General features: G+C 37.6%; 1 protein-coding gene across 9 annotated transcripts in view; it reads right to left on the bottom strand.

Annotated features, from left to right (window-relative positions):
- Positions 1-27,927, bottom strand: part of LOC124790314 (nucleolar transcription factor 1-A-like) — a 210,033-nt gene that overhangs the window by 15,948 nt on the left and 166,158 nt on the right. For all 9 annotated transcript variants that reach the window (XM_047257773.1, XM_047257776.1, XM_047257782.1 and 6 more), the window contains 3 exons: positions 24,902-25,030; positions 14,146-14,219; positions 7,667-7,850 (listed from right to left, as the gene is read on the bottom strand). In XM_047257773.1, the coding sequence (XP_047113729.1) occupies positions 7,667-7,850; positions 14,146-14,219; positions 24,902-25,030 (387 nt within the window). The remainder of the gene's footprint in view (positions 1-7,666; positions 7,851-14,145; positions 14,220-24,901; positions 25,031-27,927) is intronic.

The raw sequence follows: 27,927 nt of genomic DNA, 5'->3' as shown, positions 1-27,927 counted from the left end.
CTCCGGTTCGCACATCTACAAAGGAGAGTAATGAATGACAACATTCTGGCAACCTGACTTCCCTTACTTGTCTGTTTTCCAACACCTCGCCCCCACCCACTCCCTCCCCTTTTCTGACCTCTCATACATACCTCTCCTAATACCCTGCACTTAGATGTGGTACACAATTTAATATTTGTTCTCGATTCATTCCACGTAATAGTAAACATTAATTTTATACCATTAAAACACTACTTTTATTACTGTGTTGCATAAGTTTGTAGTGTTTTTGTTTTGCAAGTTGAGTTGATATTCCGGCTACCATGGATTTATTTATAGACTGTCATTTATTTGTATTTTATTGTTACTATTTGAGTTTACATACTGTCATTTTGTCATATGGAGATAGTAAGTGGAGCTGTGGACGCTAGATAATGAGGATCATTTTGACATTAGTGACTCTCCACATTCAGGAAGACTTTTGGAATTTGACGAAGATCGTTTGAACACACTAATCCACAATGATCTACGCCAGTGTACTCAAGAACTGGCAAACATGATGAACTATTGATCATTCCAACATCGTGCAACATCTGCTTGCAAAGGGGAAGATTCAAAAATTGACTGTATGAGTACTCGTGCTCTAAGTGAAGCTCTAAGTCAAAATCACAAAACTCAGTGGGTGGCCAATATGTGCATCTCTGCTTGCTCGTCATCAACTGACTCATCAACAACACTGACCATTCATATCCTGTATCATTACTGGTCTCAATAAATGGTGCCTTAATGTTAACATAAGGAAAAGAAAGGAATGGTTTAGTCCAAACAAAGCAGCAACTCCCAGTACACAGATCTGCATGTATCCACAAAAGATATGCATCCGATGGAACACTGATGGTGTGGTGTACTGTGAATTCCTTCCCTGAGGTATAACCATCACTGCCGACATTTATTGTCAACAACTGAGGCATCCTGAAGATGCAATCCATGGACAATAACCAGGAAACTGTGTGAAATTATGCTACTCCACAACAAGACCAGCCCATATTCCTCTAAACTGACAAAAAACATGATGCAGGAGTTGGGTTGGGAACTCATTCTGCACCCTCCTTATTCATCTGATTTAGCCCCATCAGATTTTCGCCTTTTCTGTTCTATATTGAATTACCTTCAAGGAACTTCCTTTCTTGAACAAAATGCACTCCAAACATGACTTGATGAGTTCTTCATCTCCTTCACCTCAGAATCACGTGATTTTTCCAGTTGCAGAATCGAACAGTCATGCCACCATTGGCAGACTGTTGCAAATAGTGAAGGAGAATGTATTATTGATGACTGAAGTTTCTTATGTATATATGTTGTGTTTATCTAACTTGTGGAAAATGCTACAAACTTATGCACCAACTCAATAATAATAAATTTTTTTTAGGAAATTTAATGTAGTTCAATTTTGTACTGGGAAACATTTTTGCCAGAAGCCAAAGTTTTCAAGTTATTACAGAAAAACATAAAAAAGTGACCTTTAAATGCCCCTCCACAGCCATGCTCACGTCCCACCGGTGAGAATTTTTAGTATATTGTTCGTAACACTCTGCCTTACACTGCACAAAAATTTGCAATACTCGACTTTTTTTGTCATCACTGACTTGGCTAATATGTACCTGATGAACTACAGATGAGGTTTACCCTTCCATGTGTGGTAAGTATGTTACCCTCTGTTCTGCACTAGATGCAGCTTGCAAAACAGTATATGCTGACAAATGCTTTACCTGTGAAAATTCATCTCTGCTGCTATCAGTATCGCAGCTGTAGGATGGACATTTGATACATTTTCCCTCGTTTTGGTTTATGAAGTTTTATTCACTTATTACTGAGCTTAAGGTCTTTGGAGGATATATGTGTCTGTACAGATATGAAGTTTAGTAACACTGTACAAAATTACTATGCTGACTGATGAATTTCTCTGACTTTTCATGGGAAGTGAGAGCAAATAAATCTATTTATGATGATTGTGGAAAACAACAATGTAGGAGAAGATAGATTGCTACTTACAGTAAAGAAGGCACATTAAGTTGCAGACAGGCACGATTAAAAAATACTCACATATAGCACTGGCCACAGCCTTTGTCAGTAAACCAGGGTGTATACGTGGACGAGGAAAAAAAATTCCCGGATTTCCCGGTTAAAAATACACTTTCTCCCGGATGAAAATACGCTTTTTCCGTGGTAAGTAACAGTATACTTTTCCTCGGAATTGTAAAACTTATCAATCCTTTAAATGGTTGTGGTTTTATACACCGGCGTAGAATTTTAGAATTTCCTGGCACTTTAGAAAATGAAACTCAGAGGAAAAACCACGTTTTGGAAAAATGTCTGATGTGCAGCAAAATGTACACGGCATGTTTTCGTATTGCACGAAAGTATAAATTCGAATTCCACCAAACACCGCATGTTAGTTTCCGAAGGATTGAAATAAAGACTGTGATGCGCTTTTGTAAACCAGTCGTAGCTCATGTCAAGAGATCTCGCCAGCCAATGACAGAGGATATTCAGAGCATAGGATACGTGATGTAGTCAGCCAACAGCAACATCACTGTTAAGTGGCGCGAACACACAAATAGGAAAAGGTAATGGTTTAAATTAATATATATAGTGTTGCTACAAAAAAAGAAAAGCTTTTACGTATAATATTGGTCTCTAAGATTAATAAGCTGCAAGAGAAGCTAAGCTTTCACACATAATATTGATCTTTTTTGCGCATGTTACACTTTAAGATACATCACACAAATGTGTCAGTAAAATTTTTAACAACGACATAAATGTCTGATCTTCTGAGCTCAAAAATATTCTAAACGGTCGTCCTCAAAGATTTGATTTTTGAATGACAGTCAAACGCTCTGCGATTTAAGAAATTCATCGGACATTCATCTTGCGTAACAGGAAATTCTGTTTGAAAGTAACGCTTTTCAAACAACCATTCAGAATATTTTCCCGCGACCTGTTAGAAATAGATTCGTTTCAGCAGTTGCCAGAGAGCACCAGACAACAGGCGTTGCCATGCTTGCGCAGCTACGATGATGCAAGAAGCCTACAAAAATGGTTCAAATGGCTCTGAGTACTATGGGACTTAACTTCTGTGGTCATCAGTCCCCTAGAACTTAGAACTACTGAAACCTAACTAACCTAAGGACATCACATACATCCATGCCCGAAGCAGGTTTTGAACCTGCGACCATAGTGGTCGCGCGGTTCCAGACTGAAGCGCCTAGAACCGCTGGGCCACTTCGGCTGGCATTTCAGCCTTCCGTAATTATGTGAATGTATTTTAATTCACTTGTTAGCTCCCGGCCACAGAAATCCGTTTTGTTTTCGTTTGACGTGAGAGCAATAAACGAAGAGGAAACAGCAAAATCACTTAACGTAAACACGGGTCACGTGGAGGCCACCCACCTCCTGACTACAACTCAGACTGCTGTGTGCATCAGGTCCGCATCTACGATATTTCCGAACTGGGGTAATATTAGACAATGGTGCTACCCACCTTCGAGCGTTTGAGGTAGGACGCCAAAATTTTAAAAAATCGACTTTTCAAAAATACCTTAATTTTGTAGCGCACATCTTTCTGGAGAGGGAACGTAAGACATGTTATTTGGTCTCAAGTGTGCCAAGTGCAGTGCTGCGCCTCTTCACACAGCATTCTTCTATCGCACGTCTCTGTATTTCGCTCTGTGGAACTGAAACGTGCCATATTTTGTAAAGGGGCCATCGAACTATATTCAGGACAGTGGAAATTGAAATGTCCTGTGGTGTCTCTCCTGCTCCCAGTTGGCCGGTTTGACAGCCTGCCCCTCTTAAAAAGAATCTCGCAATTAATACTGGATGGGATTATTTGTAACCGGCAAAATAAGAACTCTTCAGAAATCTGCAGTCTTTACTGCCAATTAGCTAGTAACTTGCTGTTATGTGTGACATAAAATTAAATATAGGATACATAAAACGAGTAAAGACAAGAGACAAGCAAGGCAGTACACATTTCTTCAATCCATGAGTCCTAGCTTTTTTCCTATGTAATCTTGCCACCACTTTATGTGGCGTACTTTCTTTTCTGGGAAAGACTCTATTACCTCATCGAAGTTTGTCAACGTTTTGCTACATGAAAAAATGAAATGTCGTTGTCTACTACTACAAAAGCTGTTAATAAAATTGTACCCAAGACTGGTGTGGTTCCTCGATCTGGTTACGTGTATTTTGTCACTGTCTGCTAGATAAAATGAAAGAGTCCTGCCTAATATTTGAGCAATTGTTACACACACCAAATAAACGAGACTGTTTTGACACAAATGGTCATTTTTATAACACGATGGAATATAATTCACGAAGTAACAATATCAAATGATATTAGGCCTACTAAGAGCAAAAAGTTTTATGTTAGGAAATAGTTCCACATTTCACTCATATTCTCTAGCTTCTGAAGCTTGAGATGGAAAAGTAGGAGTACGAAATTTTTATATAGATTTGGAATCGTCATATTCTTTCGTAATTTGTGAGAGTCCATTTCTTCTCCTTCCTCATTCTAACAAACAATCTTGTCATCACTAATTCTGTAACTATTCCTGCTAGTGTCAAAACTTATTCTCTGGTTAACTTCACTAACCCTGCCACAATCACCGCTTTAGTTATCCCGCATTTATTCTCCGGTTAGGCGTTATAACGTGTTCGTACAATGCGTTTTCCGCGGTACTCCCAGAATAGAACTTTAGCGGCTGCTAGCTGGGGACTGTATAACTGGCCCTTAGTAGTGTAGTGGTCTGGCCAAAGATTTTCTGTCAAAATTTAACTTTCTTGGATACACGGAGAAGACAATACGTAATCTTTGTTGCCTGTTATTCCTGTTAGTCGTTTATTTCCACTCTGGTAGTCTGAATCTATGGAATTCGCTAGTAATTATAACAACGCTGATAATTTACAAACCTAGTCAACCGCATAAAAAGCGATTGGCATTCACCCGTTTGACTTTATTCCACTCAGCCCGTATAGACCCGTCCCCTTTTGTCTGCAGGAAAGTTAATTCTAGATGCGACGGGGATTCCCCTGGTAGAGACATCATGTACACTATGAACGCGTTCAAAAATCAACTTATAATTCATTCAGAAATCAACTTAGAATTTGTTCAAAAACCAACAGGGATGCGTTCAAAATCATATGAGTAACTGATAGACCAAATTGCACTGGATGCCAGGCACTTTGTGAAAAAAGGTCTTTTTCCTCAATAATATGAATTATTATTACATTCCATGTAATGATGCAGCTCCAGCCTGCAATACCATTCCGCTATGGGTTGAGAACTTTCGTGAGACCTGTTTTATATTGAGCCGAAGAATGTGGGATTGTGATTTTAACATCAGATGAAGCTCATTTTTTCCTACATGGTAGAGGTATCAAACAAAACTGCCGTTATTGGTTCTGGAACAACCCTCACCAACTGCACCAGCACTCACTGCACTGCGACACAAGTTACAGTGTGGGCTAGATTAGGGAAATCTGGTGTCATAGTGCATTATTTCTATGAAGAAAATGGGAGAGCCATCACTGTAAGTCTGAGTGGTTTTTGACTATGTTGCATGAATTTCTGGTTCTGGAACTTCATCACCTTGGAATAAATCTTATAAATGTTTGGTTTCAGTAAGATGCTGTAACAGCTCCAAGTTTGAATATGTGTACGGCCAAAGTAAGGAATTTGTTTCCATGGAAAGTCATATCCAACAGAAGAGTTGTTGACTGGTTGCCCCACTCTGAGGTTTCCTCAAGAACAAAGTGTATATCAATAAGCCATGTACTGTGCTTCAGTTAAAGGATGCTACTGAGAGAGACACTTGTGTTACATGCCAAAACATGTTGGAGAGAGTGATGACAAACTTCACACAGAGGGACAAAGAGTGTGCCGAAAAACCGGGTCTTAAAGGACATTATCCTTCACAAATTATTAACTTCTGTCAACATTAATGTATATGATGTAAACTGCTGTTCAGTGTGTATTTTAGGAAATATAAGAAGTTGCTACATCTTAAAATGTCACTTTGTACTGCAAATTCAAAAAACATCAGATAATTGTGTGTTACAATACAAGACTATAAACATTTTTGGGCTCTCTTTTTTTTTCATTATTTTTGAGAGGAAATAAAGTTCTATACCAAAAATTGTAATGCAAGTTGAGGAAAAAAACTCTTGTGAAAACAAAACTACGTAGTGTGAAGTAATAAGAAGCAAACAAGAGAGACAATAAAATGACTTGGTCAGAAAATCCAAACTCATACATCGAGTCATCATTTGAGCAGCATCACACAAAATAATCAATACATGTAATTAAAAAAAAAAAAAAATTTACAAGTGTTTGTCACTAAACAATGATGGTCTATTAAATCTGTAAGTTTCATATTTACTTTTTTTCAGTCTTTTCACGAGTTCTGTATTAACTAAGTAATCTGTTGTATAGATAGGGTGTAGTGTCTTCCAATACAGGGATAAGTCACACTGCAGGAGCTGTCAGAGGTATTCGTAAGTTACCAGTTATGAGCAAAACTGTGTTGGTTCATTCTGTTTTTAATTCTGTTTAATCTGAATTACAGTTACAGCTGTAGGATATTATTCTCAATTTAAAGCCTCAAGTTTGTTGGCATTTACATTTGATGGGAAGCTTGGATGGTTTTCAAAACTGAAGGTTCTGAAGGTAAGACATCTTAAAGAATCAGTCTTTTTTAATTTATTAAATAAAAGCAGCTTGAAGGTAGATTAATATTGCCTGTCCTGATGTTACAGATGCTCCATCTGTTCACTACTGGAAGAGAGATTATAGTAAGAAATTGAAAATTGTTTGTAGGCACACGGAGACTTAATAGGTATTCAGAAACTTGATGAAAATGAACCCCCAATACACAAGAGCTACTTTTTAAATAATTAAAAATCTTTCAAAAATCACTCTAGCCTTTATGAATGATGATGACTATAAACAACAGAAATACTGATGTATTGCTTGATGCCAAGTCCGCCATCAGCAATGGGGGGAACCTCTGACAAAACCAGCCACTTGTGCTGGTGAAATGTCAGAAACATCAATAAACATCAGCTGAAGATACTGAGATGAAAGCCAACAGGTAATATGTCAGCAAATGACCACCAGAGCCTCAACAATTCTGAACAGAAACATTTTCAAACTGTCAATGACGTTTTGAATTATAGAGAGGTAATGTGCACTTCTTGTACAGAAACTCCATACCACACATTTCGGCCATTAACAAGCTGAATTATAGGATGACACAAGAGTTCATTTGCTCTTTATTGATCCTTAAAGCCTGTAGTTTGTGAGAAAGTGTCACAAATAATACCATATAATAGAGAACATTCTTAAATCAATGCTACAGAGGTTATTTTACTGACGTGTCAATGTTGTATCCTTCTAATTGTTCCTGAAGACTGATTGATTCCTTTTAAGATATATAGTTAAAAATATTTCCCCCCTTTCTTCTTTAACTTCAAACTTTAGTCTAATTATGTATTAGATTATCTTTATAGCATACAGTCTCTAATGCATAACAGAAAATTATAACAACATTCACGCAGAGCATCCTGAGGCAATATTATACAATAATTTCTGTGGTCGCATACTGTTAAAGAGAACATGGATTATTACCTTAAGAAATTTTTCATAATCTTTTATGTATTTCTGCTTGATATCATTGAGCTTCTTTCGATGTTTTTCCTTGTCAGCTGCTGGGAGCATCTGCCAATACCGAGGAGCTTCTTTCTCACGATTTTCCAAAGGGATGTGAGAAGCATCAGCCATAAAGCCCTTTAGGAATAACTGGTATGCATTCCTTTGGGGTAAAAAGTATTAGTATAAATAAGTCAGTAGCAACCAACTGTGCAAAGTGAAACATTGCTACACAACACTGGGTGCACAAGAAATGATCAAGAAAATTTGTTTTCAATGTCATGCAATATAATTCCTAGCCCATAGACATATGAAATCACCTACATAATAACTTATTACTATTATTATTATCATCATCATTATTAATAGTAGTAGTAAAGCAAACATAATTTTTGTTTATTACAATTGTAATATGGCTTAGATCAACTATCTTTTTGTTAGTTCCTTGCAATTTACAGTTGATATTGTTCTTCTGGAACACACACGGTAACACTTTCATTAAAATTAGAACATTCCATTTATAATGTCAGTATTTGCTTCTCTCCAATCATGCAGCATTTTCTGACTTATGCAAGATAACCTCTTAATTTCTGAAGAATGTAAAATATTTTCTAAGTTCTATGCCTGTGGTCCAAGAAACATACCAGATACTGGTATTTTATTCGCAGCCCGTGCAGACATCCTTGGGGCTTTATCTGAGATCACACTTATTTGTTTGATGCATACTGATAACCCAATGCTCATCTCATGAAGAAAACTTAGTGGCCACAGAGAAACCTGGAAAGTTCCACCACAGACAGTGATGAATATCTATGGAACCAGTGTGTTCCCCTCATCACAGTCCCTAAAGTCAACAAATCTTCTCCTTGAAAACTAAAGGTCAGTGCCAGGTGAGAGTGAGATATCACCTCGGTCTACAGATCTCACCAGGTATTTTTATCACATAATTTGTATTTTGTAATGTATATTAAGGAGATTGTAATATTATGTACCACACCTATTACACCACTTGAGATAACTGGGATAACAGCAGAGAACATGGACCACAGATGTTGTCTGATGACAAAGCCATCACTTGACATTGAGCTGGCCACTACATTTGAAGGCCATTAATATTATAAATAAATAAATAAATAAATAAATACATAAAATGGTTCAGGATTCTGTGTCCAGTTTTAGAAAATAGAAAAAAAATCTTATATTTCTTACCACAAATGCAATTTTAATGTCAAAATATTTCTTCTAATGTGGCAAAGATTAAAATGATAAAGAGGTTAACCAAAATCATTCAAGCGCCAGTGATACAAAAAAAGTCTTACAGTATAAATCAAAGTGCTTATATGTTCTCTCAGAGAAATAATAAAAGTATTTCTTTATCACAATTTTTTACGGAGTGGTGTCTCTGAAAGAAAGATAATGCATGAGCAGTTAGTACCACATCAAAAATTATTGGAATATGAAATCTGATTAGACATTTTTGAAGTTAAAATTATAATCTTATCTCCTTACTACAAGAATTTGAAATTGGTTATAGTTCTAGTGCTTTCATTCAGCATGAGCATGCGTTGCAATTGGTGTATTTTGTAAAAGGCATAATAAAGTTTCTCGTAATTTGTGCAGCCAAAAAGTTGTGTGTGCTGAATATTTGCAATGTTCTAATATAGTAATTTAACACCTAACTGGAACTGGAAATTTTGAACATAATTCAGGGTCTTCTTATGATTTTCATTCCAATGTAAGCTTAAATACTGCAGATTTTGTGAAAAACGTTCAAAATATTAGAATTGGAATTTCATTCTTTTCTATGAAAAGAGCTCGCCACTGTTAGTTTTCATGATGAAATTTATCAAGAAACGATAATGTGAAGCTCTTTCGGAGATTTGACCCACTTGACTATGACAGCAGACAAGACTTTGGCTTTCTAATACAAAATAGGTAAGGTACACATTTGGCAAAAGACAATTTATATTATTTTTAATATTACACTTCATAGAGTCACAAATTTTGATCTGCAAATTAAGGAGAATTTGTCCCTTGAAGACAGAAGAGCAAAACATTCACACAGGCCTTATACACGCACTGAACCATTTCCAAAGCAAGAAAATCAGTGCTCCAGGAATAAAAATGTTAATTCATAGAGCCAGTCATCTCATCTCAGCCTTCAGACTAACTCACAAGCTCATTGTGCAATGTCGCATACTCGTTGCCATGAAATGGAATGTGACAGGAGCCAGTGATAGGTACCTGGCACAACGAGCCTGTGAGATCCCACTGTGCTCATAAGAATCGTTGACACTAGAGTGGCGTTTGTCACAGTGCTATCACAATAAAGAAGCATCTCAGTGCTACAATCATGGACATTCTATGGAAGTTAACAGACGTGATGTATTCTTCTGATCGCTCACAATAAGCAAGGATTGTTCCAGCTGGGATAATTTCAAACTACTAGTTGTTTAATTTTATTCAAAATATGCTACCATTTAATTTCCCTTGTGCACCCTTACTAACACCTGGAATGACGGAGCCTAAGGTTATTTTCATATCTCGAAGTTTCTGAACATTCACATGCTACAATGCTGATACAGTTCTCTGGTTCATCATCCTTAAGTCATCTCAGTTCCATGTAAAGCTAAAAACTTTATTACAAATATTCAGGGATAATGCCATAAGTCAATTTAAATGAAAAGGTAAAATGGAAACTGGAACATAAAAGAGATTTTGATACTGTGTTTAGAAAAGGCTTACTTTGATTTCCTCAGAAAATTTAAATGTTATTTCTTACTTACTGATGTAACTGCCCACCAAGTGTCAACTTAGAACCACTACGGGAATAATAAGCATATTGTTACCACCTTTGTTTTTTTCTGTCCTCTAGTTCTGAAAAATTTGTGCCATTATTTTGAAGTGGTAAGCAAACATGGTGGGGAGCTATACTCAACAGAACAAACGACTGAAGTCATTCTTGCAGTCTTTTAGAGTACATTTAGTGCCCAAGAGAGGATATGACACATTATTTCCAAATCACGTCTTTAAGAATATTCAGTGATCAGTCATAAAATAACTTCATAAATTGAATATGACTGTAGCAGACAAACAGATGTTTGTAAGCACGAGGGGAAGACAATTGAAAGATCAAAATATTATGACAATGAAATAATGTACTGTAGCAGACATACAGATGTTTGTAAGCAAGAGGGGAAGACAATGGAAAGATCAAAATATTATGACAATGAAATATTGTTCTCTTTAAATGAGTACATTTAATATGTGCTGTTTCCATTACACACTATTCATTGTCACATTTCATCTATTTTCCTTCCGCTATGAGTATGCCTCTTGTACTTGAGCCATGAGTTACTAGTAACCCAAATCCTGGGGAACTGCTACGGTCGCAAGTAACAAGCAAGTTTGATGTGTGTTCTGACCACCTGTAGTTGGTTGTTATTAAAGTTCAGGTCTGTGCATGCACAAAATGTATGCCCTCTTCCAAAAGTACCCTGAACTAAATATGAACAAAATATGTACAGAGTGAGTTTTATTGAAATTTTGTGTGGTGAGGTCAGCTGTATGTTCATACTGGGACAAACTATACATTCAGATGTTTAGGACAGATTCTGCCAAAAAAGAACGTGAACTTCATCACGCTTGGGCTGATGCAGCATACAAAATGCTTGCTGCTGACACTGGAATAAGCTAAACAATGGGTAAATTTGTGCCTTTGCATGGTAATCTTCGGCAAATACTTTTCTGTCCACAGTGGAATAACTTTTCCATATTTTATTAATGACAATATGCTTACTATAACATGGCAATACATAATACTGGTAGTAACAGTGTTTTCATAAATTTTTGGCATGAAAGCCCTGCCAGTTGAGGGTCAGCAGAGATATCTCTGTACACTCTGAAGTACAATCTTACACATTTATCAGCTCAATGATAGTGAGGTTTGGAATCTTATAACCTAGTTTGACTGTTTTACACAGAACAACTAGTGGATAATTTCCTTTTCCAAAATCTGATCATCGATAAACATTTCACTGCCGTAGACCAGAAATTTCTTACAACAGGGCATAGTCCCCAAATATGAGATAGAAATTTTGTCACTGTAGAGAGGAATAAAATCCTTTCATTTATATCAGTAGGAGATTGGATTCCAATATTGCAAACACCAAGGACAATGGATACCTTGTCTGCAAGGATGGAACCAGAGGATATCAGGGATCTTAGCACATTAGACCAAGGGTTCAACAGAGGTTTATTCGGAAATACAGAGTACATCTGGCTACAAATTTGTTCTGATGACTCTACTACACTATGGGGAAGAAAAAAATATAACATTCTGCAACCGTGGATTTATCAAAGCAATACAAAGAGCTGACAATTACAGGGAAAAGGAATCTGCTCCCATTTAAAATTTCAGGTTTTCCTACCTTGTATGATAAACTTTTGCCAAACAAAATGAAGCTCCTATTTCTTCAATGAGTAACACAGCAAAACCAGTGTGTTTCAGCAATACAACATTGGAACTGCAATGATGCAAAGTTATTCATACAGGAAATAGTGTTATTTTTCAAGCTTATTGTAAGCACCCGTATATATCAACTGTTACAAAAATTGGATTTTAACAGACATATAGTGCCTGCATCAAGGAAGCCCAGCCAGATAAGCAAACAATTCTTTTTGTATTGCTGTAAAATTTGCTTTTTGTTAGTTATAATGTTGAATGATTCATTTGCTGCAGTGTGCCCGCACACTCCCCCCCCCCCCCCCCCCCCCCCCCACCCCCCCACCCAGACACACACAAGGCATCCCTCGTTAGAGCTGCCAGGCACATGTTCTCTGGTGTTTTCGTAGATATTTGCAATTTCATTTTTGCAATGTGTAGCTGGAGAGAGACCACACAAATACAGCTCATCATGTCTTCATGTGATGTCCAGTGCTGACATAAAGCTTCCATTTGTTTATGCTGCAAACAAAATTACTTTTAAAGCAGAATTTTACATGCCCATTTGATAGAACGGTCTCAAAAATAAGTCTCGTGTGACATTTGCATTATCAATGTTTATTAACAGGGACAGTTAACCCATATTCTAGCAGCAACTGAGAAGTGCAGCTGAATGGTGGTAGCATTCAACATGGACAACAGCAGTCTTATTGCTGGTGGAGTACTTGTTATTCTTCATGTTTTACTGAACCTGTTAATACTAACTGGTAAAATGAATGTAGCATTAGACTAATTTAGGAGCACTCTATTGAAAGGGCATGCAAAATTTTGCTTTAAAAGTAGTTTTGTTTGTAACAGGCTAGAAGCCAACATTTTACATCAACACTGGGCACCACACAAAAGAGCTCTTGCAGAACCCCCATTTGTATACGTGCTATCTGACACAGCTCTACAAAACAAATCAATGGCCAGATTTAGAGTTTGCTCAAAAACACCATAAAAATAGTAATTCCATAAAGCAATGGGCAATCAGTAACACAACAGGATACAGCATCATATCTTGATGATATATTGTTGGTTAAATTCGTTTGGGTACTAATTTGAAAGAGTCCAATTCAAATAAAAGTTGAGTAGGGGAACTGCATCTCTAGAGCTTATGTTTAATTCCTTGGCTTTAACCAATATTTGTAAACGATAATTGTGATGCCTATTATTTTGTGCTTAAAATACTCATTAGTTTGTAAAGCAATTAAAATTAACACACAAAGGGTTTAAAGGGAGGTGGTTCTCATATTTTCTACACTGCAGATGGTCAGTAAACTGCAGTTACTATACTGTCAAGATAACAGAACTGATATACTTGTTCCATGTTTCAAAGTGATATTAATACAGATGTTCAGCAACTAACAGGGAAACTACTATTTTGGAATTGATTATTTTGAGAGCAAATAGCTTGCATTTGAGTTCAGTTTAACTCAGCTTCATTTTCATCCTATATTACAACTGCAGTTGTTAAGGCAAAATGTATTAACCTCACTGTTATTAGCAGATCTCTTGATTATCTTAATTACTTTACCATTATAATGATGAATGAAATTAGTAGAAGTATACTGCACGTCCTGCAACTGAAACCATTCCAAATACCCATAATCTCTTTCAATACTATTCTTGTAGTGTTCATATAGCTTTTTCACATGATTAATTGTGGCATATGGCACAGATCTATTCTCGGATTTCATATGTCTGTACCCCATCACAACTAAGGAAATGAGGATAAAGTATTTTCCTTTTTCTTGATGATTCTGTATGATCATTCTTACAGAAAAAATATGAGATCTGCTGTTTTCTATCCCTTCTAAAACTGTAATGCTTTTAATCTTTGATCTACGATCCATTCTATTACAGAAATTTATCTCACCGAAACAGTTGAGAATGCACCAAGCAAAACAAAATTTTTATTCTAAAAAGAAGTTTTTTTTTGTTATAGTTGACCAGAGGAAATAAGTTAACATACAGTGGAGGTGGTTCTGGTTCCCCTTTGAACAACTTGCTATTTTCTTCTTCTGGTTTGGGTTTTTTCTTTACTACCTGCAAAAACAAAACAACAAACATGAACTATCAATGTATTTTAGTTATATTGCATACATCTATTATCTAATATATGAGACAGGCTTTCTGCTGTAACATATTCATTGCCATGTAAGAACATACTGAGTGAAGTGCAGCTCCTTTCAGAGATAAATTAATTAAAAGAGGCAGAAAGTATTGGTAACCATGGGAAAACATACACTGAACGGCATTTGCAGAGTGGCAGTAAGTCAAGGAATAATTTAAGGGATTGGTTTAAAACATTTTATTTCAAAGGCCCAAGTCAAATCTTTACAAGTTTTCGTCCACAGAAACTTTGCTGTGTCAATGTGACACAAGCTGCCTGCCTTTCAGAATCGAAGCAGCTCTGTCCAGTTAACACTGCTGACAAGAGAGCCCCTCAGGGCTCTGTTGAAATTACTTGTGAATCCATGCCATCAGTTTTAGCCAATAGCGTGCATGGGAACTGAGAGCTCGGGTGCGTTACTCATGGCTATACTGCTGCTGTCACCGCCCACCACCTGTGTCACCCACTGATGCTGCCCGTTCACTGAATGCAATGTGACAGGCCATGAAGCCTCGCCACCATCCACAGGTCGAGATATCTGCTGTTGCTGCCAACTAGCTATGTGCCACCCCACACTCACCACCAGTCAATCTCCTGCTGCCACCTGCATCAGGGTCCTGACCTAAATGCCCGGGGCACATACTTTTGGCACCACGCAACCAGCCACCACGCTGCCCATGCCTCTGCTATGTGGGTACCAGATATGTACGGCCCTCAGCCACCACTCCGTCATTGTCGCCGCATTCTGAGCATTGCGATGTGATGACTGTACTGTAAGTGTTTACATGTACTGAGGCACTGCAGCCATTTGTTCCAAAAAGAATGTAGAGAGTGATTTAAGTATAAATTTAGTATTGCCTTTTGAATGGATGTGTCTTTAATTACAAGAAGGGTTCGAATTTTAGACTTTTGTGAGTATAGTTATTGGGAGGTATGATGAAGGTGTAACATGTACCTAGAGAAGCACTTCAGATGTATGTTGGCTGGGTAGTTAATGCCTGTTTAATTTTAAAACATACTTCCACAGAACCTATGTACTGTAGTGGATTTCTTATACTTGTTTTAAACTCTGTTGTTGAAGTATGTCATGCTTATTTGTTGTGACGAAAAGTTTCTTAAGGTACATCCTTGAGAGCTTTCAATTAATCTACAGGTATCTGCAGCTTGTAAAATGTGTTTGACAACACAGTCTCCCAGCCGTTCATGAAATTTTATTTTGTTTTTGTGTCTTGATCCACTCTACTTTCTTTCCTTTTTCCTGTGAACATCATTTCTGTGTCCTCTGATGAAAGTAAGTTTCTGCTCCTTGCTCCACATATGTGAGCACCTTAAGGGCTTTGTAACCCCCTGTGCACCCATACTAAATCTGCAAGGTTTCCAAAATCGTTGGTGCAATAAATCCTTGTACTTTGATGGAATTGTGTTTTTATTGCAAGGCCAGGCAAAGATGCAAAATCAGCATCTAGACCTTGTAAGAAAACTGACTAACCATTGGATTCTGATGATCCTGGAACTGTCCTGAGACTGATTTGATGCAGCCCTCCATGCTACTCTATCCTGTGCAAGCTTCTTCATCTCCCAGTACCTTCTGCAACCTACATCCTTCTGAATCTGCTTAGTGTATTCATCTCTTGGTCCCCCTCTATGATTTTTACCCTCCACACTGCCCTCCAATACTCAATTGGTGATCCCTCCATGTCTCAGAACTTGTCCTACCAACCGATCCCTTCTTCTAGTCAAGTTGTGCCACAAACTTCTCTTCTCCCCAATCCTATTCAGTACTTCCTCATTAGTTATGTAATCTACCCATCTAATCTTAAGCATTCTTCTGTAGCACCACATTTCGAAAGCTTCAATTGTCTTCTTGTCCAAACTACTTATCGCCCATGTTTCATATCCATACATGGCTACACTCCATACAAATACTTTCAGAAACGACTTCCTGACACTTAAATCTATACTCGATATTAACAAATTTCTCTTCTGCAGAAATGCTTTCCTTGCCATTGTCAGTCTACATTTTATATCCTCTCTACTTCGACCATCATCAGTTATTTTGCTCCCCAAATAGCAAAACTACTTTACTACTGTAAGTGTCTCATTTCCTAATCTAATTCCTTCAGCATCACCCGACTTAATTCGACTACATTCCATTATCCTTGTTTTGCTTTTGTTGATGTTCATCTTATACCCTCCTTTCAGGACACTCTCCATTCTGTTCAACTGCTCTTCCAAGTCCTTTGCTGTCCCTGACAGAATTACAATGCCATTGGGGAACCTCAAAGTTTTTATTTCTTCTACATGGATTTTAATACCTATTCCAAATTTTTCTTTTGTTTCTTTCATTGCTTGCTCAATATACAGATAGAATAACATCAGGGATAGGCTACAACCCTGTCTCATTCCCTTCCCAACCACTGCTTCCCTTTCGTGTCCCTTGACTCTTATAACTGCCATCTGGTTTCTGTACAAATTGTAAATAGCTTTTCGCTCCCAGTATTTTACCCCTGCCACCTTCAGAATTTGAAAGAGAGTATTCCAGTCAACATTGTCAAAAGCTCAACTGATCTTCCCCGAGGTCAGCTTCTACTAGTTTTTCCATTCGTCTGTAAAGAATTCGCGTTAGTATTTTGCAGCCGTGACTTATTAAACTGATAGTTCGGTAATTTTCACATCTGTCAACACCTGCTTTCTTTGGGATTGGAATTATTATATTCTTCTTGAAGTCTGAGGATATTTCGCCTGGCTCATACATCTTGTTCACCAGATGGTAGAGTTTAGTCAGGACTGGCTCTCCCAAGGCTGTCAGTAGTTCTAATGGAATGTTGTCTACTCCCGGGGCCTTGTTTCGACTCAGGTCTTTCAGTGCTCTGTCAAATTCTTCACGCAGTATCATATCTCCCGTGTCATCTTCATCTACACCCTCTTCCATTTCCATAATATTGTCCTCAAGTACATCGCCCTTGTATAGACCCTCTATATACTCCTTCCACCTTTCTGCTTTCCCTTCTTTGCTTAGAACTGGGTTTCCATCTGAGCTCTTGATATTTATACAAGTGGTTCTCTTTTCTCCAAAGGTCTCTTTAATTTTCCTGTAGGCAGTATCTATCTTACCTCTAGTAATATAAGCCTCTACATCCTTACATCTGTCCTCTACCCATCCATGCTTAGCCATTTTGCACTTCCTGTTGATCTCATTTTTGAGACGCTTGTATTTGTTTTTGCCTGCTTCATTTACTGCATTTTTATATTTTCTCCTTTCATCAATTAAATTATATATTTCTTCTGTTACCCAAGGATTTCTACTAGCCCTTGTCTTTTTACCTATTTGATCCTCTGCTGCCTTCACTACTTCATCCCACAAAGCTGCCCATTCTTCTTCTACTGTATTTCATTCCCCCCTCCTTGTCAATTGTTCCCTTATGCTCTCCATGAAATTCTGTACAACCTCTGCTTTAGTCAGTTTATCCAGGTCCCATCTCCTTAAATTCCCACCTTTTTGCAGTTTCTTCAGTTTCAATCTACAGTTCATAACCAATAGATTGTGGTCAGAGTCCACATCTGCCCCTGGAAATGTCTTACAATTTAAAACCTGGTTCCTAAATCTCTGTCTTACCATTATATAATCTATCTGAAACCTGTCAGTATCTCCAGGCTTCTTCCATGTAACAACCTTCTTTTATTATTCTTGAACCAAGTGTTAGCTATGATTAAGTTATGCTCTGTGCAAAATTCTACCAGGCTTCCTCTTTCATTTCTTACCCCCAATCCATATTCACCTACTATGTTTCCTTCTCTCCCTTTTCCTACTGACGAATTCCAGTCACCCATGACTATTAAATTTTCGTCTCCCTTACTATCTGAATAATTTCTTTTATTTCATCATACATTTCGTCAATTTCTTCGTCATCTGCAGAGCTAGTCGGCATATAAACTTGTACTACTGTGGTAGGCGTAGGCTTCGTATCTATCTCGGCCACAATAATGCATTCACTATGCTGTTTGTAGTAGCTTACCCGCATTCCTATTTTCCTATTCATTATTAAACCTACTCCTGCATTACCCCTATTTGATTTTGTGTTTATAACCCTGTAGTCACCTGACCAGAAGTCTTGTTCCTCCTGCCACCGAACTTCACTAATTCCCACTATATCTAACTTTAACCTATCCATTTCCCTTTTTAAATTTTCTAACCTACCTGCCTGATTAAGGGATCTGACATTCCACGCTCCGATCCGTAGAACGCCGGTTTTCTTTCTCCTGATAACGACATCCTCTTGAGTAGTCCCCGCCCGGAGATCTGAATGGGGGACTATTTTACCTACGGAATATTTTATCCAAGAGGACACCATCATCATTTAACCATAGAGTAAAGCTGCATGCCCTCGGGAAAAATTACAGCTGTAGTTTCCCCTTGCTTTCACCCCCTCACAGTACCAGCACAGCAAGGCCGTTTTGGTTAGTGTTAGAAGGCCAGATCAGTCGGTCATCCAGACTGTTGCCCCTGCAACTACTGAAAAGGCTGCTGCCCCTCTTCAGGAACCACACGTTCGTCTGGCCTCTCAACAGATACCCCTCCGTTGTGGTTGCACCTACTGTACGGCTATCTGTATCGCTGCGGCATGCAAGCCTCCCCACCAACAGCAAGGTCCATGGTTCATGGGGGGGAGTTTATATTATATCCTTGTAAAAAGAGATCTACAGATGAATAAAGCTGCTGCTGCTGCTGCTACTACTACTACCAAGCACATACAGAGTCGTAATTACACAATTAGCACTTGTGTTGTCGAAACCAATCGGATGCTGTGTGACACACCAGACTGCGGAATGAAAGGACTGAATTTTTTCTGCCTTCCCTCTCTCTTCTTTCTCGTCTCTCTACATTGTTTTTCCCAATCTTTGATTCTTTTTCTGTTTTTTGTAAGCAGTAGTTGCTCGACTGGTTAACTCAGTGTGAGAATCAATGCTGTATTAAGTGATCTATTGTAATAACAATAATAATGATGAAAAAGAATAGATGCATTGTATACCTGTTAAGCTGACAAGAGAGCATATGATGACTTCTGGCTGTTATCCCCCAGAGGGCAGTGAAGTTTTGTTGATATAAAGAAATGTATGTGGTTGTTTTACTGAGATTATTTGTGAGCAGGCAAGAGGTCCTGTTGTTAAAGTGGTTGAAGGTAATTATGTGCAGGCAAGAATTCTTGTGTCAGTTGTTTTAAGTGATGTTGTTTCTGTTGTACAGATAATGTTTTGTTGAAGAAGCTGAGGAGGATACAATGAATACTAATTATGTTATTAACTGTGTGAGAGAAGATGACTTAGTGATGTTAAGTGGTCTGATTTATGCTGCTGCCCCAAGAGGTCACAGCAGAACTGTTAATCAAGATTCATTTTACCATGCAGTGAGTTTCCAGCTGAATCAATGATTTTGGAGTAGTTTAAACTGCAGACTACATACAAGTTTGGCACTGCTCTATACTGGTTGTTATTGGTGTTTAACTTGCTGTCAGACAGTATTGTCTTCCTCTGTTTTTACGCGCATTTAGCATCATTCCGTTGGAACATATCACCAGTTGTGCTTTAAAATACATAAGCTTACTTCAAGCTCTTTTTAGATTCGTCATTGATTTCCCCTCTTCTGCACCATTACTGCATCTACACTCCTTCATCCCCTACCCCCTCACCTGTTGTCTTTTGCACCCATCACACCCGTGCCCTGCAGTGCTCTTCCCCTCCTACCCCTCAAGCGTTTCTTCTTCCCCGCCGTGCAAGCCTCAGATCTTCTCGTCAGTCGGAACTACTTTTTTACAAACAGTACATGTGCTTTTGTCACACAGAACCACAGTCTAGTTGCGTATCTTTTCCTGTGTTATGAACTGATTATAAACTCAGTACAGTCTCTTCCTTCCTTTGTGCAAAGTTTTACAAACAGGACATCGATACTGTTAGTTTTTTGTCATGGTGGAACACATTTTATTTACCTTTTCTAAAGTTTTGCCTGTGTGTTTCACTTTGCCTATAACTTTGTTTTACAAGCTTATGTTATGCCAATGATGGCACCCAAATACTCTGAGAACTGTAAACTCTAAGAGCAGTTGACAAGACCAATATTTTTCTTGAACTTTGTCATTTTAGAGAAAAATATAAGTTTGTAACTGATCCTCATTAGCAACTGATAATCCAACAAGTGCCGTCTGTAGTCTTGTCCTTCAGTTTTTCTAGTTTTAATTTTAGTCATAGAGATTAGTTTGTTAATAGTTATTGTAAGTGGTTTATAGAACACTGTGGCTGAGTGACGCTACTGAGAAAATATTAAGTCTGTGTGTTATCGTGAGTACTAGATCTCGTGCAAATATACAGTGCATTGTGATGAGATCTTAAAATTCCTGATGTATTTTTACACTTTACCTCATTAGATAATGAGAATTAGTAATTTTTCATGTGTTTCCTGCAAAAGGGACATAGAGTGGTATGATGGTTATGATGAGATAACGGGCAATGTTCTTACATAAGATAATGGATATTAATGATTTACTAAAGATCTGTCCCCTCAAGTACTTTCGCCTTCTCTTTTTTTTATATATATAATTGTGATGTAATGAGGTGATACGTGCTGATGATTTGATTTTGTGATTCTGGGAATTTGATACAAATTCAAAGGAGAATGTGTTTTCTACTGTTAATGAGTATAAGTCATGACTGTGTAGTGACTGGAAAGTTCTTAACTGTCCAGACCACAACTTGGGTACATTTCAACCTTGTTAATTTTCATTTGCCTCAGCTATGACAAATTTATTTACATGAAAAATATGCATAAGGATTACTATCCCATGAAGAAATTTAAAATTGTTTTTAAATGAACAGGCATATCTTTTCTTTTGCTTTTCTGCAATTTTCACTATTATTTGGCTGCAATGGCCATTTCCAATAATGTATCCAAATTGAAGCAGTGATAGCTCATCAGCTGCTCTAGCTAGTTTATGCTACAATTTTTCCAGTTGTCACTACTAAGTAATTTTGACTTAGGTATTATATTTCACTGTCTCTCTCTCTCTCTCTCTCTCTCTCTCACTCCCTCCTCTTACTGTGTACTCCTAAGTATGCCATAGTGTGTCTCGTTTTGTAGTTAATGTGTAATGTTAACTATGTTTCATTACAGTTCTCAACACTGGAAAAGAGTACCCTTGCCTCCTCATTTGAGCATGGATGACCATAAAAACCAGGAAAAACAACATCGAGGTCTTCAGTGTTGAGAATTGCAACGAATGTGTCACTCTATATCAATGATACATGAATGGGTCTAGATGTCTTTACACATAAATTGTGTTTGATGACTAGATTTCACTGAACTTTTCCTCACCTCTCTCTCATTTATTAGACACATCTCGTATAGCATAGAATTTATAATCTCTACATATATAGAATCATTGTTTTCTTGTGTTGCCTGTCACGGTCAACAATTGTTATTTTATTTGTTGTGGTGTTTTATGTTGTGCTGGAATATTATTTTGACAAGAATTTGATTTGTACTGTTGGCTTTCAAGTGACATGCTGTTAACTAAACTCATAATTTGCGTAATATGTTGAGTGACGAAATCTTGGTATAGCACTGTCAATGCTATTTAATTGCACATTCTTGAGGCTGTAAAGATTCGCCGTGTGATCACAGGTTCATTTGCTATGTCTACAGCGTCTTTCCGAATGCACCTCAACATAGATATCTGGAATTCTCTAGATATTTATGAGAACTTATGAGAATGTAATTGTAGAATAATAATTAATTTTGAGTCTCACCTATTATTCAGTTGAGATGAACTCTTTTATTTCTTCTGATACAATGTAATATATCTATAGAGGTTTAGTAGTTCCAAGATAATCTCAACAAGAACAATGGTGTGAAGAACAGTGCCGGAATATATATCATTCCTAATAACAAAAAATTATATATAAATAAGAGAGGATAGTCTTGTTTGTACTCTCTGCAAGATTATAGTGTCTTGGATTCCTACATATATCGCACAGTGTCAGACTGTCATTTCACTAATAAAAATGTTCATATTAAATTGTGACATTATAATAGTGTGTCATGTTTTGTAGGACTGTTACTCTGTGAGGTGATATAAGGCATTTAAATTCAGTAGGTAGAATGTTAATATTAGATATTCATGAGTTTCGACGTGTAGCCTTTGTTATCCCCTGATTTCATGTATAATTCCACTATTTTGTTGGTTTAAGAAAAGGCTTTGTACTTTGTATTTTAACATAGGTTAATGCAGATACAAGTTTCATGTGATTCAAGATACATCATTTCTTCAACTTGCTAACTGCATTCTACATTTTATTGAAATTATCTTAATACTTTGTAGCCTGTGCAACTTTGTGTAACTATTACCCGCATAAATATTCAGAAGACATAGCAATATTTTATTTAGGTTATTAGTCTTTTTCAAATTTACTTAATCCAGTGCTAACTCACACCAGGTTTTAATCTTCTGCAATAAGCTGCTTTATTAGGTTTTCGACCCAAATACTTTGATTACTATATAATTAAGCATTCTGTCATGTTGTTGATGCATTTTACATTTTGATATTAGTTCCATTTTGTAGCAATGATATTAATATTTGCCAGACATTACAAACAATTAAAATTTCTAGGGGCACTGTAAACCCTTACAAGACCAGTGCTGTGCTATCCAGTTTGGCCAGCATCTACTTTCTATGACTCTGACCTTAGTACTGCGGCAGCAAATTAATAACAGATTCTTTTCTCCTCAACCTAACAGAAACCTTAACAATTCATTCTTCTTTTGTGAAGTTTTCTGGCAATAGTGTAACTTCATTTAAGAACTGATTATCTGGGTGATGATGACTTCAATTATTACAAGAGATGTTGTATATCTACAGAAAATTTGCTTAATTTGACTACATGTAAGTCCATTCCCACTTGTTGTTGTTGTGGTCTTCAGTCCTGAGACTGGTTTGATGCAGCTCTCCATGCCACTCTATCCTGTGCAAGCTTCTTCATCTCCCACTCCCACTTACACTGAATGAAATATTGTAACACATCCCTCCCATATCATTAAGGCTCCTATTTGAGCAAACTGCCTTTCCCAGAAGTGATTGACACCCTTTTGTGGACAATATGAGTCACCACACCTCTGAAATGGGGAAGGAATGTACATGTTGGCAGCCAGTTAAGGAATATCTTAGTGAATTGGTTTACAAAATATTATTTCAAAGGCCCAAGTCAAATCTTTACAAGTTTTTTCCCGTAGCACCTTCCACTGTGCCTCTGTAGCACAAGTTGCCTGCCTTTCAGAACCGAGGTGGTTCTGTCCAGTTAAAGCTGCTGACAAGAGAGCCCTCAGCCCTCTGCTGAAATTACTTATGAATCCATGCCATCAGTTTTAGCCAATAGCGTCCATAGGATGCAAGTAATGTGTGTGGACTCTCGAGCGCTCTGTAGATACAGTTCTCTCGTGGTTCAGACCTCGAGCAGAACAGATGTCTTTCTTGGGAGACAGAGCCGGAGGCTCTGCACCCATGACCAGCCACCATCATAACATGAACCACTTCCCCTTCTGCTACCCAGTTATTTAGTTATTCATCCTCCGAGACTGGCCTAAACCTGGTAACTTCCTTCCTAGATGTGCCCCTTGTATTCCACACACAAAAATATATTCTCTTTCTTTGACCAAATTTCCAGTTTTGTCATTTAATGTCTTCCCTGGAATCCCACTCACAAGTTCTGACTGCTTGACCTCCTGTATATTGTTGTTATAAGCCAGATGCAGCAATCATCTTGCTTCTTCCAGCACATGAACAGTGCATCAGAACAAAAAGAACATTATTGAAATTACAATATAATAATGCACACTTATCCCAGTCTCACACAGTAATCATGTAAAAATAATTGGCCATATGACACAAAATTAGCTTTTCTTCAGTATGTCCTCTGCCATTATTGAGACTGAACATTGGGGTACTTAACAACATGAATGGAATTTGCAAACTGAGCCTGGGAAAAGTAATCATCTATTACCAATGCTTGACTATTTTATAATATTATACCACATTTAAACAAAGATCTGTTTATTAAACCATTACATTACAAGAGTATGCCCTAGGGATGTTAGGACCAATATGTATCAAGGCAAAATGCTGTAGCATCTCTGGAACTATGACCATAATTCAAGAACTGCTAATTCAGATCTGACTTCATAATGATATACATTCTGTCATACAGTAATAAATAAAATAATAACATGAATCCACATTGTTTCAACATTTCAACACTTTTTAAAGACTTTTTACATTGTTATAAATATTATAGATAATGACTATGTACAGATTTGTCAATTATAGTTTTTGGAACAGAAGAAAACATATATGTTTCAAATTAACCCTTGAAGTCATCTTCACTTGAAAGAAAAACAGTTGTTAGCAAAACTAGTTATTTATTTTTTGAGTGTAATAAATGACACTGTCACTTACGCAGCTAAGCTACACTAGCATTTGCTACAGGCAAAGTAAAATTTCACTACTGGTAGATACAAGAGGGAGGGTGGGTGAAGGGGGGGGGGGGGGATGAGACTATTCCATAGTAGCTTACCTTCTTTCCTATTTTATTTTTTGGAGGTAACTTTTTCTTTGGTGCACAGTTAGAAAGTTCTTCTTGCCGTTTCTCATCAGAAAGCGACTCTAAGTAACTTGCGTACTCCAGCTTGTACTGATCTAGCATCTGAAATGAAATATTGGTTAGTTTGTCACATATTCAATCAAGAAAATCTGAAAATTGTATCATTTATACAACATATTACATAAGTAAGGATTACTGCCTTTCAAATGATGTCAACTTCACATAGAAGGGTTGAAGTCAGTAGAGATGATAAAGTAATAAATAAAGAAACAGAAAGTGAACAATACATAGTCAAGCAAATGCAGATCAAAAGAATAAGGCAACATAAATGACTGTTTCACAGTCTGTGCAATCCAGATCCTTCTGGTGGGAACTCTCCCTACAATATATTCTACGTTCCTGTAGACCCCCTGGCCTAAACCATCATTAGTCACTATCCTCCACCCATATATATCCTTCTCTGTTCCCACTCCAGCACTACACAGGCTTCTATTCCACCAAAGCACCCACCATCTATTTACTTCTCTCCTTTTCCACTCCCTCCCCTGCCCTGTAACTTCCAGTCTGCACCTGCCCTGCCCTACCCTCTCCCCACCAAGTCCCTGTATGCTGCCGCAAGCAGTACTTTTAAGAGGACCCCACCCCTACCCTGCTATCCCTCCCCTCCCTGACCCAGCCTTCTCCTTACCCTCACCACCCAGATTGCTTCTATAATCACGCACGTCATTATTCCATTGTCTGCTTCTTCCAATTTATTCAGATCCTATGTCCATAATTTTCCATCTTTTTTGCAATTGCTTCAGTTTTAATCTACATTTCATTACCAATAATTACGGTCAGAGTCCACATCTGTCCCTGGAAGTGTTCTGCAGTTAAAAATCATGTTTCAAAATCTCTGTCTCACAGTAATATAAGCCATCTGAAAGTTTCCAGTGTCTTCAAATCTCTTCCACAGATACAGTCTCCTTTCAGGATTCTTACGCCAAGTGTTTGGAAAAACTAAATTATGCTTGAACAGTTCTGCAGTTAAAAATCGTGTTTCAAAATCTCTATCTTATAATAATATATGCCATTTGAAACCTTACAGTGTTCAAGTCTCTTCCACATATAGTCTTCTTTCTGGATTCTTAAGCCAAGTGTTTGAAAAGACTAAATTATGCTTACCGTATTTACTCGAATCTAAGCCGCACCTTTTCTTTCCGGTTTTTGTAATCCAAAAAACCGCCTGCGGCTTAGAATCGAGTGCAAAGCAAGCGGAAGTTCTGAAAAATGTTGGTGGGTGCCGCCACAACTAACTTCTGCTGTCGAATATATGTAGCGCTACACAGGCATGCTTTGTAGGCACAAAGGTAAATACTGGCACCAAAACCTCTGCGTCAGAAAATAAATTAAAAAAAAAAAAAAAAAGGTAAAAGACGAGCTTTTTTCTCCGCCCCTGAGTTTCGACCATTGCATTTTCATACATTATCCAACGAAGTAAATACAAATTCCATATTGTTCATCTTCGAATGTAGCAGCATTTCAATGTACTACGAAAATCCTACTGGCAAGACTGTTTGGGATGTTTGTCAATATGGCCAACTCTACATTCTGAATTTTTTCCTACCAGTGAGAAGAGATGGTTGCTAATAGGAACTTTTATGAATTGTGAATCACATCCAGTATTCTCTTCACCATAGGAATAATATGAATATAAACATTCTGCCATGTATTGTATTGTGTTTGCTGCTATTTCATTTAAATCCTGTCTGCCTAATAAACTACGACACTAGAGTGAGACAACAGCAAACGCGGAAGAATATACATATCATGCCATGTTTATATTCGTATTATTCTTATGCCTAATAGTGATACAGTCAGAAATGAAGCATGGCAATTGACTAGATTTTTAAATCTAAGATGACTAATTTCTGTGCAGAATGTAACGTACTAAAGAGGCATCTGCAAAGAGTTTCAAACGGAGAAAAATTTTCGCTAAACTCTCGTTCAGAACATCTTCTATCATACGCAGTCTATTATTTGGTTCTTGTTGATCATTATCAAAGAAAGCAGCAGTGTAAGTAACAACAAATAGCAGTCTCTTGCCATTGTTTCGCTAATGAGACGATTCCTCTCTTCTTTTTTTTTAACTTTTAAGCAGCAGTAGCGCGCACAGAAGCAAGCCATGCCGCAAGCGGCGACAGGCCGTAAACACGCACTATTAGAATGCGACAAACAATGCATGACACAGTACAGTAATGCATTTTCAGCTTAAAGTGACGTAAACACCTATAACAAAGAAAACGGCGCTTATCAGATCAAAGAAAAATAAGCAATCAATTCAAACCAGATGAAGCACGTGAAAAAGGAAGGGTACCCGTATAAATACAGACGGAGCGCGTGGCGCATAGCAATGGCTACCTGGTAAAGCTTAACTGCTAAGCTTACGACTCGAACCAAACTACTAGCTGTGTAGTCATTCATTCGACCTAAATTGTGTCTCATATTACAATGGACCAACTTCGTTTCGATTTGGAGGTGCGGCCTAAAACTTATCTCTCCCCTTGAATTTCGAGTCTCAAATTTCATGTGCGGCTTAGATTCGGGAAATTCTTTTTTACTTTATTTCGAGTCTCATTTTTCATGTGCGGCTTAGATTCGAGTGCGGCTTAGATTCGAGTAAATACGGTATATCAAGCAGCTTCCCCTTTTATGTCCTTCCCACATTCTGCGTGTTTCTCCTTTCTTTCTCTTTGTTTTCCTACTATCCACCATGTCTGACATAAAATAAAATTTTACAGATGAAAAATAACTTCTTTTATTTATCAGACAAATATTGACTTTTAAGCCACATCTTATTTTGAGCCACTCATTTTCACTCATTAACACAATGTACTCTGCAAATACCATCATGAAGGAGAGCATTCAGGGATGTCAATAAAGCAGGTTACACAGTAACAGGCATGTTACTTCTGTAAAGTATACGACCAACCAATTACGATCAGAAATGTCAAGAACAC

The sequence above is a fragment of the Schistocerca piceifrons genome, chromosome 1 (assembly GCF_021461385.2).
Source record: "Schistocerca piceifrons isolate TAMUIC-IGC-003096 chromosome 1, iqSchPice1.1, whole genome shotgun sequence".
NCBI classification, from domain to species: Eukaryota; Metazoa; Arthropoda; class Insecta; order Orthoptera; family Acrididae; genus Schistocerca; species Schistocerca piceifrons.
Note: the sequence above shows the minus strand (reverse complement) of the source record. Positions and strands in the feature narration are given on the sequence as shown.